Source organism: Manis pentadactyla, chromosome 8, assembly GCF_030020395.1.
Source record: "Manis pentadactyla isolate mManPen7 chromosome 8, mManPen7.hap1, whole genome shotgun sequence".
NCBI classification, from domain to species: domain Eukaryota; kingdom Metazoa; phylum Chordata; class Mammalia; order Pholidota; family Manidae; genus Manis; species Manis pentadactyla.
In genome coordinates this window covers 118497489-118509768 of record NC_080026.1, presented here as the reverse complement: position 1 = coordinate 118509768, position 12280 = coordinate 118497489, and the positions used below count along the sequence as shown (strand labels likewise).

General features: G+C 41.1%; 1 protein-coding gene across 7 annotated transcripts in view; it reads left to right on the top strand.

The window, feature by feature from the left end:
• Positions 1-12280, top strand: part of SORCS1 (sortilin related VPS10 domain containing receptor 1) — a 553895-nt gene that overhangs the window by 525009 nt on the left and 16606 nt on the right. For all 7 annotated transcript variants that reach the window (XM_036906465.2, XM_057506303.1, XM_036906469.2 and 4 more), the window contains exon 24: positions 8524-8623. In XM_036906465.2, the coding sequence (XP_036762360.2) occupies positions 8524-8623 (100 nt within the window). The remainder of the gene's footprint in view (positions 1-8523; positions 8624-12280) is intronic.

Here is a 12280-nt window from a genome sequence, read left to right as displayed (position 1 = left end):
TGCAGCAGCCCCGGCCGGCGTCGCGCGGGGCAAGGGCTCGGGCTCCAGCTGTGCGTGGAGTCTTCGGCTTTCCGGTCCTGTTTCTCATCCATAATCTGGTGACCCTATTTACAGCTTCACCAGAAAACACGCAGGAGTGTTTGTTGTGGGCATTGTAGGCAGAGGCTAAATTACTGAGAATATATCCACACCGTGGAACCCTCTACAGTGTCCACAGTGAAGTAGGTAAGTCTGTGTGTACCGGCATGCCAGACTGTTCAAGTTATTAAATGGGAAAAACAGGTAGCTGAGCAATACCTGGAAGGTGGAGCCATTCGTCTCTTTACTTACTTTCATCACAAGAGTGTTATGAGAGTCATGGCTCCAGAGCAACCTCCCGGCGAAGGGTCCGCTTTCCCCTCCTCCCCTCCGCCTTCTGGAGTACTAAGCACCTTTGTGTGTGTGTGTGCATATGTATATGTGTGTGTTTCTCTCTCTCTCTCCTGCCCTCTTCCACATTTTTTTCCTCTCTCTCCTTCTTTTAACTTCAAAAGATTCTCCAGTCTCTGTAGTGGGGACTATTAAAATTATGTTGTTGTTATTCTTTGTCCATTTACTTAAAATAACCAGTCTTGGTCTGATTACCATGTTAGAAACTACATGATTTTGGTTTCTCAATTCTTTCTGGCAGACAGATTAAAAATAGGAATCCTCTCAGGCACTAAATAAATATTGGCTTTTTCCCTTTCAGTACTTGGAGCTTTTCACTTTGCTTAGAATAAACCCCTAATCTAGTCGCATGATCTCTAGTCTTCCAAGAAGGCTTGAGAACTTCCTGTAACAACCTTATTAACAAAACCCCAAATTACTGCATGGCTCATCTCCTAGAATACACCCTCCTTTCAGCTGCTGCTTTTTCACTTAGCAGAAGACTCACCTCTGTAATTTTCTCCATGTGCATGTAAGGAAGAACAGAGCTATCATGGAAAGCCCTATTGAACCCATTTCTGAGTGAACTGCAATTGAAGGGCAGGCAGCCGGTAACCCATCAGATTTGCATCTGACCTTGCTCAGCCCTGGCACTCAGCTTCCCATTATATTCTACAAGTTATTATCTGTATACCTGCAATTTAGTGGGAGAAAGAATGGATTATTTATCACAGCACTGCTGAGAACCTAGAGGGGAGATAGATCAGTAGCCTGAGGCTTTTAGGCACAAACATTGACTGTTATTCCTGCTCTGGAAATCTTACTGATTTTCCGTGAAATCCAGATTATAATCTTTTCAAGTATGAAAGAGAATCCAGATTTAATTTAGAACCAGCTAACTTCCTAGATACCAAATCATCCGTGCTTCTTTTTGTCACACCCTCAGTTTTTCTCTGAGAGAATATTTTTTAGATGTTTCCTTGATGGGAAACGTGGAAAGGGGAGTGGTACATTCCGTAAAACTTCTTTTGCTAATGTGGAAATTATCTTGTTTTGACTATCTGCTTTCTTGGGAGGTCCTGTTTCCCTTTATTCTTTGACTTATCTCAGTGTCTCCTCCAAAGGGCAACCTCAGAGTTGGGTGATTGTCCCTGAGACAGGCTGGTATCAGTCACTGGGGAACCATTTAGTCAGAGATCTGAAGCAGCTGGCTGGTTGGGGAGTTGTGTGACTTGGAATCTGGCAAGCATGCAGGGAGACGAGCCATTTGATTAGAAAGAATGCAGGTGTGAAGAAATATAAGCCAGGTTTCTAGTTTCAGCTCTGATATTCACTGTGTCTGTTTTATAGATGAGGAACGTCAGGATTAGAGAAGTTAAATAATTGAGCCAAAGTCACACAATCTGTAATACTCATCTCATTAGGGTGGTTGAGAGATCATTAAAGAAATTATACTGTAAAGACTTCACCTATAATAAATGCTTAAGAAATGGTAAATAGATGATAGATACATTTCTGGCCATTTTATGATAGAAAGAGAATATATGGAAAATGAAAAAAAAGTTGAAGCCTCGTAAAGAGACTATTTATATAGTCAAGGGCACATATCAGAAGAAAGAGGATGGCAAGAGTAAGGAAAAAAGGAAGATTAATTAGTGAAATGACACAAAATACAGAAGAGAATGAAGACAATAAGAAATAGAAAGAACATATATGAATTATTAACCTGGAATGAGGACACATCTAAGTTATCATGCAAATTTATAACATTAAAGGAAAACAAACTACCTAGCTAAATATTGTAACTCTGTTTAAGGAAATTGTGAGTATATAGCCTTACCTGGGACTCAAACCAAAGCAGATACTCTGATCAAATGCCAAACCAAGGACATAAGAAATCAGTGTCCTTGTTGTGGAGAATATTACTACCCTGATTAAAAAGTGCAGTGATGAATCATCACATAAAACTGAGCCAAGGGTCAAGACTGAAGCAGGGCTGCCCATGGGAAACCTGTAGTTGCCAACCTCAGAGGGGTCCTTCGATCCTTCTTTCTGACTCAGTCCCTTTAAAATGAAGGAATTCAGGCCCCGGCATGGAGGAGTGACTTTCCTCAGGGGACACAACCCTTCAGGAGAATGTGATTATCATTCTTTTTCTGCAGCCAACTCTCAAGCCTAGTGGCCCCCGTCCATGGGCCTGAAAACACCAAGGCTATTGCGTCAGTAAATGAATGAGAGATACTTCGTTTTGTTTTAAGTTTTTGCATTTTTCTAAATTCCTGATGCAACTGAGAGTTACTTAATTCTTACAAGGGGAAAAATGTGAAATTATGAGCTTATTTAGTTGGGAAGTCCAAGTTAAGGTACAGTTCAGACCTGGATGAATTCAGCACCACTCAAGAGCATTATCAAACCATTCCCCTCTCTCCCTCTTCCTCCATCTCTTTTCTTTGATGCTACATGAGAAGTCTGCCTAATCATGAAACAACACTTAGGAAGACGAGCATGGCCACAGGAAGCCCCAGCTTCAGTTAGTTGGTCTGTCAACCCCATCCGAAAGACTGCCTCTCCCTTGCTGGTACCACAAGAGCTCCTGCTGGACCATTCTCACCAGACAGACTTGGGTGAAGCAGGCATCTCTTAACGGACCTCTGTAGACAGAGGGGTAGACACCTTGGGTGTTGTACACCCCTTCCGGATAAGGGGTTTAGAAAGCCCCTTCAGGACCAAATGGACAGAGAAAAAAGAAGGACACGTTTCCTCAAAGGAAAATGTGAAGGAGGGAGAAGGAACAACAGGCAGGTAAAAGCAACTGACAACTGACTTCCTTTGTAAAAAAATTACCCAGACATTTTAAATGAATGCAAAGCAAAACTGAACAACAGAAAGGAACGCCCTCCTTCGAAGGCTGCTCTCCATACCCCAGATGGGACTTGGGGAGGGCTGAACTATCCCCTCTCTTAATGTTCTGGCCTCTTTCTTGTAAGGATACAGCCCAGAACCCCAGCAGGGGGAGAAGTGGGACCCCGGCCAGATGGCCCCTGAAGACTGTGAGGGCAGGACCCCAGCCCAGGGCTCTTGGCCAGCCCTTAGCTTCCTTAAATAGCTTTCTTGGGTGAGCAGGAATGCTGGCTTAGATGGAGCTATCTTGTCTCCAGAATAAATTGAAAATTCCCCAACTGCGAGAAGTACTTGACCTTGTTACCAGGATAAGGTGGGCAGGGTTAATCAAGAGCCCTCTGCTGGGACGGTTCTGCCAGTCTTCATTTCAGATCTCCAGTGAGTGGGAAAGGCTCATTTGCCCTGAGCTGGCCTCAGCAGGGGCAGCGCATCCTGCCGCCCCGGCCCCCTGCTTCTCACCTCCCATCCTCGCATGCAGCTCTGAGTCCTCGGAGGTGAGCAGATCGCATCTGCCTCTCCTGGAAGGAGGGGGACCCTCATGCTGCGTTGAGGCGGTGTGTGGTGCTGCGCTGTGAGATACGGAGCCCGCATGTTGTCTTGCAGAATCCTTACAGGGCACAAAAATATTTAAGAGGAACTTAAATGTTAAAAAGACTGTAGAAAAAAATGTCACCCCCCAAGAATGAATTTCCTCCTCAGCTGTTTGTTTCCCATAGACATTAGACAAATGCAGGCTCCAAAATCCAGAAAGCACGGTGCCCCTGGTAATGGAAGTCTATGGGCGGCACTTGAAGCAATTAAAGATTAATTTGGAAATACAACTGGTAATCTCAGACTGTTTCCTATATACCCACATACTCTGCCCTGTCCAGATTCCTTGACACAGGTTGTGAATTATAGAAATACTCTGGATTTACAAGGAAGGTCGCTAAAGCAGGAAACTGAAATGAAAAGTGGAGTAGGTAAGAGTTGGTCCAAAAGGAATATGGCAGAGAGAGACAGAGAAGCTTGGGGCTGGAGCTGGAGACACAAGAGAAGGAAGAACATGTGCCCTGTTTGTTTCCTCATTATGTCATCCATGAAAATTAAGCATTTTAATCAAGCTGGTTCTTTTGTGCTGAGAAAGAGGGAACTGAGTGAGCTAGTGCTAACTAGAATTAGTGTTTAGTTCCACTGCTTTTCCCATGATTTAATCCAGAAATTATGTTGTATGTATTCAAAAGATCTTCCTCTGTTGAATTCTAAAGGAATATTCTTCAACTGCTATTTGAAGGGACCTTAATAATGTAACAGGATCAGGACTGATGGGCTAGGTCAGCTCCAAGGTCATCACAGGCAAACATCTCTGCACCTCAGCCCCAGAATGCTGTCTATGTTCAGCTGGGTTTACATCCCTCCAACCAACTTCAGAGATAAGTATTTTGGTCCAGGGTAGCTTTGTCATTAACAAATCTGCCAAAGGCCATTTTGAATCCATAGTTGTACCACTTCTTTGGGTTGCATGTTTCATAAATTTACCAACTGCTCTGTTGTCCTTAAACTCTTCCTTTGTAATGTTTCAATGTTTGATACTTCCATTCTAATAATCTAAGTGTGTTTTCCCCTATTGGTTTCATTAAACATTGTTTAGATGTCAGATGTGTTCTTTGTGTGTCAACACCACTGCTGTTGACTCAGTACGTCCAGCTCCCTGCCTTCTGGATACATGGCAGGGCTGTACCCATCAGTCTCTTCTGCGGGAAGAACCAAATGGCTAATTCTGGCCAGGGACTTGGGAGCAGAAGTGATATGTGTCACTTCCAAGCTCAAGTAATCAAATGCTGGCAGGTCATTGCAAGGTCCTTTTCCCTCCTCTGGGGCTTTGAATGGAAACATTTGAGGTGGCTGCTGCTCCACCAGCGTGTGTCCCTGTGTGACCACAATAAGCAGAGCACCATTGCCTGCCTACTATGGATTCGAAGTGTGAGCAAGAAATATACCTTCATTGTTTCAAGTCTCTGAGATTTTAACATTGTTACGTCAGCCTAACTGAGCTTGTTCTGACTGCTACACTTAAATATCCTATATCCTGGAGAAGCCAAGGAGAATTGGTATTTTCCTGTAGCAGGTCCCTCCCACCACATCGTTTTGGTGGCAGCTTTCCAAATATTTGCACTGAGTTCCCACTGACTTTTTAAGCAGTATTTTAAGTGAAGTGTGGGTTGCATTTGACTCACAGGCATGTTCTACCAATGGGCAGATACCACCAATAATATGTTGTTTCTTTGATCATGATTATTTAGCTGAAGGAGAATAGAAAATGGACTGTGTAGAAGCACAGAAGAGGGATGGCAGCACAAAGGATAAATGGAATTTTCTAACACAAACACACTTTCACTGGATAGAAAACGAAATACATTCAGCTTGTTCAACAGATTCAGTTTTCCATCAACCACACGTTATTTCACTGGAGTCTATTATGTGGGGTTTTGTTCTCATTTAGCCAGACTTTTCTATGGATTCCAGTTTATTCTACTCATTTCCTAGCCAGAGACCTTCCCAAACATTACGCATTATATTAACTGGTGAATGAAATGTGGCAATCCTAAGGGTAGGGTCACGAATCACCTGTTCCTGTAGCTCATATTGGGCAGCTGACATGGGACTGGCATTACAAGTTGTGTGCTCCACAGATGAAGAGGAGATGGCAGCAAAATTAGTGATATGCTGCATTTTTAAAAAATCTCTCAAACCAGCTCAGCCAGACCTCTTTTCCAAATATCTTCTGCTTATTCTCCTCGTCATTTGGTTCAAGGAAAATGTTTTTGATAGAAATGCCCTAGGATTAGGACTTAAACAAAACTGAAGCCTGGTCTCAACTGTTCAAATATTAACTGGGTAAACTTAGGTATGTCTTTTAAGCTCCATGTTCCTTTCCTGGAGAGACCAGCACTAATATCTAAGACATGCTGTGGTAGAAAAATAATAAGAAATATACAACTTTGCCAATATAAAGTGTTCAATGCTTATATAATATACTTAAATTATATATATATATATATATGTATATATAAAACAAGTCATGATCTGACTTAAAACAATACAGAATAAACACTTCTGTAACTATGAAAATCTGTTCGTTTCAAACTCATTTACTTGAGAAGCACATGGTTCTAATTGCGATTATTTGTGTATGCAATGTAAATTTTATTTAGTTTTGTTTCTGTGCATAATTTCTATCCCAGAAAGTATGTTTTTAATGCATGTGCTTTGATGCAAGTTAAATACATGAAATACACTTTCTGCTGCCAGATTATTTTTGCATAGCCTGGTTAATTTTGTAAAAGACACAGATAAATCCAATGAAGCAATGTGATAAACCAAAACAAATCTGGGAAGTTAATTATTTTCACAAGGGATTCTCCTAGAGATTATAAATTAGAAATACGTTGTTCCGATGAACTCTTATTTTCTGCTTTAGTTATTTATATCCCTCACTTGAGAAAAAAAGTTTTCAAGAATAAGAAATAAATATTTCAATTGGTTGAAAGAGTATCTTTCTTGCAAGAGAAATCATGCAAATACATAGTTCCCTTTTGTTCACTTGATGGACTCTGCAATTCCTTCTGAAAAGTCTTTCCGATTTGAGTTAAAGTATTTTTTTCTACAAATATGTGTGCACATATGTGTACATTCATATATAACATATTTCACAAAAATATATATACATTTTGTGTATTTACATGTGTCTGTGTGTCTCATAGCCAAATCCTTTCTGACTGATCACTACTAAAATTCCACTGTCATATTCTTATAAAGACCTTACCTACTGAATTATAAGAATAAGATTAAATAGGAATGTATGCATTGCAGCCCTTAGGGAACACAGAGGAAAAACATTCTACTCAGTCTGCGTTAGAAACCCACTTTTCCATAAACCTGGAGCATTCTGGAATATTCCCAGTGCCCAGGAAAAAAGAGTAGCTAGATATAGAAAATAAAGTTGTTTTCAACATAAATTATCTCACAGACTTGTTTTTCTGCATGGTTTTCCAAATGAAAACATTTGAGAGGCTGCGCTTGTACTGAATCGCAGATGCTCAACCACAGGTCACTGATAGTCATCCAAGTTCCTGCTGTTAAGCAAAGATGTGCATCTGCAGGGCAGTTCAGCTCATGACCAATCAGTGAGGTCTGCAAGGGACACTCTGCCTCAGAACAAAACCATCAGAACCTGGTTAATTGATGGAAGGATCACAGGTGTCATTTTGGCAACTCAGTGGACTAAATGAAACTCAATAAATGCAGAAGGAAAAAAAATAATTTAGCAGAATGATGGTCAGAAAGCATCTAATTAGACTCAGTTAACATATTAAATAAAATACTAAAATGATGAATAGAACATTAAAAATAAGCAAAGAGTCCAGATGAAAATAGTAACAATGTGGGTTTTCTCTGACAGCTTTTTAGGAATTGCTTTCACGGGTAAGTGAAGGAGAGCAAACTGAGCTGAGTAAATGGAGTTTTACCTTGTCTATAAAACCTTACTTTATACTGTTGCTACCAAAACAAGGTTCTTTGCCCCACGTTGGGGTTGAATACTTCATGGCCCAGAACCCTGCAGGTCTTCCCAGTACTGGCGCCAGTGGGAGGAGCATTCAGCTAATGTGAAAGGATCAGCCAAAGCACTAAAGTTGTGGTTACACTCTGTTTCAGCTGTATGATTTATTATTTTAGCAGAACTCTACTTAAACCATTCAGTAAATATTAATAAGCTATTCTGTGAAAGCTAGACTAGTATGGTTTAGAAAAGGGGAGGGAAGCTAAGGTGGAGTCTACCATCAAGAAATAACATAAATGTATGCAAATCTCACCAGAACATTTGAATGATACATACTGACTTATTTAAAGTTCTCGTGTCTAACAAATGCTCTCTCAAAAAACTGGGGGTGACTTTTCTAAGATAATAAAGGATAATTTTTTAAGAGTGGGAATTACTCAATCTACTGATAGTTTGTCCTATTTTGTAGCAATTAGGATGTAAAGTCAGGCCATGGTTTAAAAATAATTATATATATATTCTAGGGAAAAAAAACCTCAAAATCATATAAAACTCATAATTTACAGGTGCAATATTGGGGCAACTTAGTAAATATAGTAGATATTTCTCAAGATGTTTGTATATGGTGGGTATGACAACTTTGGTGGCACTGACTGAGACACTTGATCTTTCAGATATCAGAACTCCTGATCCACAAGCTCAACCAAAACTCGGTGCATTTTGAGCTGAAGCCCGGGATCCAGATCCTTGTCCACGCAGCCCACTTAACAGCAGGTCAGTTTTATGATCCTGGGTTCTGCCCAGTGGCTCTAGCAAAGGGGGATCCCAGTCTGTTCACAATAACAAGACTAGATGGTACCTGCGCTAATCAGAAATAGGGTGTCAGTCTGGAGGTTCCCTTTACTTGGCATTTTTGCCTTAATGGGGACCCAAAAAGCAACAGAAAAAGGTGACTTATCCTGCTTAGTCCCTGGTAGAGCTGGAATCAGAGCTGGAAAACGGGGACCAAAAAAGTGGATTAACAACTGAAACTGGTTAGGCCAATAGGTTGGCCAGGGAAACCAAGAACCTGAAACAGATTTGAAGCCAAGGCGTCCATGGATTCATAGTTTCATGTGAGAAAGAAAGTCCATTCCTGATAACCATGAAGGGTTAATCTCACTGGTGTAAGTTCCAGATGACCAAAAATAATGCAAAGTTGAGAAGATCAGGAAAATTTCTCCTGTTGATGATCATAGTTCATTCCATAGCTGGGAATTTGGGGAGCAATAGTCAGTGCCCAGGGAAGAAGTCCCAGCAAAAAGGAGGTCTGTTACTGGGAGCTCAGGTAAGCACACCGAGGTTTGAGGGAGGGCCCCATGCAGTACAGATACGCATGATGTCAGGTTACCAAGGGAACAAAATAAAGATGCAGTGTGAAGCAGAAGCCTGATGTTAGACTGGGCCAGTTTGGAGAAAGTGAGAAAATTCTCTAGCTTCCAACCATTGTGGTTGTTAAGGCTTCTCCCTTGTTAGTTTTGATGGCAGGGCCTTTTGGCAGAGTAATTCCAAACCTGATCAACTGACATTATTGAGCTTCCTTGTATGACTGGCTCAGCTACTGGAGAAAATGTAGACTTGTATATGGATAATATGCTCCAATTTGAAGAGTCAAGGAAGAGAATGTCGAAGGCTAACACAGTAAGAGCATTGGAAACTCACTATATTGAGGTTAGCCACATTTGTCATAGTAATATTAGAATTGGCAATACCCCCAGGTGCAAAGTCACTCTCAGCCAGACTTTCACATACAAAAGGCAAGGTTCATGTTAAGGTTGGCATTCTTCAATGATTGTGACAAGGAATTAAAATATGTGAGCAATCAGCTTCCCATTGAAGATGGTTCATAAGTTAGCTCTTGCCATCTGATTTTTCTAAAAGCATTTGAACAGGGTGCGGGGCACTACCAAGACATTGGAGGGAATTCTCCTTTCACACAAGGACAGACACCTTGGCACATTGGGTGGAGGGGTCAATGGATTGAGACACTTGCCTCAGTTTCTTTTATTAAGCTGAAATTAGCATTCATACATGAATGGCTAGGAAGAAAAGGAGGAAAGTACCTGGAGAAAAGAAGAAACAGTGGGGGAGAGTATGTGATGGGGAACTTCTGCCTCAGCTCCCTTTTCCTTTCTCTGATCCTCACTGCAGACAGGAGGAAATAAAATTTAAAAAGAGAAAAAGGGAGAAAGGACCACTGGTTGCAACATTTCATGTCTCATAAGCAGGATTGCTAATACCTTCCCAGGGACCATTACAGCACGCTGTTGCATTCCATTAATTGCTCAGCAGATGTTCAGCAACCTTCTTTTAAAAATGTTTGAGCCAGAGCATGTTGCTAGTGAGAGAGGCAATGTATAATTTGGGCTGTCTCCAAGGAAAAAGAACTGTCTCCTTTTAGGAATTTACTAGCCTTATTTTGTTTTTCAAATTCAGTTCCCTGTTTGCTTTTATGGGAACACAAGGTAAGCATTTCCAGATACCTGCATGTCATTTAAGACTGAATTTAGTTTGTTTTCCCCCCACATGTTCTGTTTGGGAATTCATTAAGTTTGGTATCTAAGCTGAGCTAAACTTTGACCACAGTCCTGGTTTTGTTCTTAGCCATTCCTGTGCTTCTCTGTGTCTATGCATTTCCTCTTGAGGGCCTAAACACTCTTGACAGCTATGTTTCTGAAATTCTCTTTGCACAGAGAAGAGATCTGAAATTGTGTTAGAATGGGGAGAAACCGAGAGGCTATCATCAAAAGGGTCCAGGGAAGGCCGTGGCCTGAGTAGCTCTGGCTTTTAGGACCTGGTGGCAGCTGGCATCCATCTTTAGCAGACTGTGTTGTCACAAAATAACCCGGAGAGCTGCAAAAGAGAGTAGAAATCAATCAAGCTGGGTATTAGACTGGCAACACTGGTGTTTTGACTGTGGGTGTCTTTGCTCATGCTATTCTAGATCAGAATAGTTCTCCCCACTTCTCTACCAATCTGCATCCCCTAAGCCTATTTGTATTTTAAGGCTCAACCTAATGCTAGTATTTGCATGGCATCTTTCTAGAGATTTTTACCTCACCATCATTTATCCCTTGTCTGAACTCACATGGATTCTTTAAAATCTGTATCTGTTTGATGCTGATGCTGGTGACGACGACAATCGCCATTGTACCTGGAAGAGATCTTGCACATATCAGCTACAAAATAGATATTTGTTTGATAATCAATTTGTAATCTGTAGAGATATATTCAAAAATCCCATTTCCTCAGTTAACTTTCAGGTTCAGTTTATCCCATTGTGAACCTGTTCATGACATGCTACCTCTCCCCAGTAGCTGGTTAGTAGAGTGTTGCGTTCATTTACCCAGTAAGCATCGAGGGAAAACCCACCTGTGTGTTTTTCTCATGTCAGGTATCCCTCCAAGAGGTATGACAATTGTTCACATGTACATTGTAAGGAATGGGTACGTTGAAGGAAAGTTAGAGTTCTGTGTGCCAGAACAAGTGATCCTAGAGATAATGGGAGAAGGACTGGAAAGAGAACTGTACCTAAAAGACACTGAAGCAGATACAATGTACTGACCCTTATGCTGCTGCTCCCGTGTCTGGCAGAAGTGTTTCCAGTATCAGAGAGCAGCCTCACTTCATGACACACGTCAGGGTCACAACCTTAGGTCTCACTATCCTGACCTAATCAAACAAAGCAGCCCTTCTTCATGTCTTCTCTGATATGTCTTATGAGTTCTCTCTCGTCCATGCTCATACCCTGGCCTTCTACTATTTATTTATTTATATTATTTTTTACTTATTGTATTCTTCTATATTGTGAGAAGTGTGATATCCTCTTAGGGATAGTTTTTCCAGCAAAGCTTGCAGGAATACCCTGAATCTGATGTAGAATATTTGATCACACTAGGTGTTTATGGAAGAACAAACCCGAGCCTTTAAGAAAATACCCCTAAAATGCCAATAGTTTTCTCATTCCCTCTAACAACTTGGAATTTACTCAAGGGCAAGGTCCATTTCAGATTTATCATATTATTCATCACATGCCTCGCTTTGCAATTATTCCTTTAAAACTGTGGTCCACCCGGGGATCTGAGATGAATAAGGACCCTCACTCAACCCATAGTGGCTGGACCTGAGGCACCAATACTAGTTGCATGAAGCTTTACAAATTCTAAATGAACAGGATAAAAAAATATTCCATGCAGAAGGTTTGGTAAAGATGAGCCTTACTGTTGAATGTGAGTTCACCAAAGGGAGAGAAAATACACACACTGGCAGAGGTACAGCAAGGTGCCGCATGGTTTATGCATGAAGTGATGCAGTTTGACAGGTGTGGGCAGCTGGATACATGTCCTCCAATATTTCTAACTGGTCTATTTACTGAGCTGAAATTATAAACAG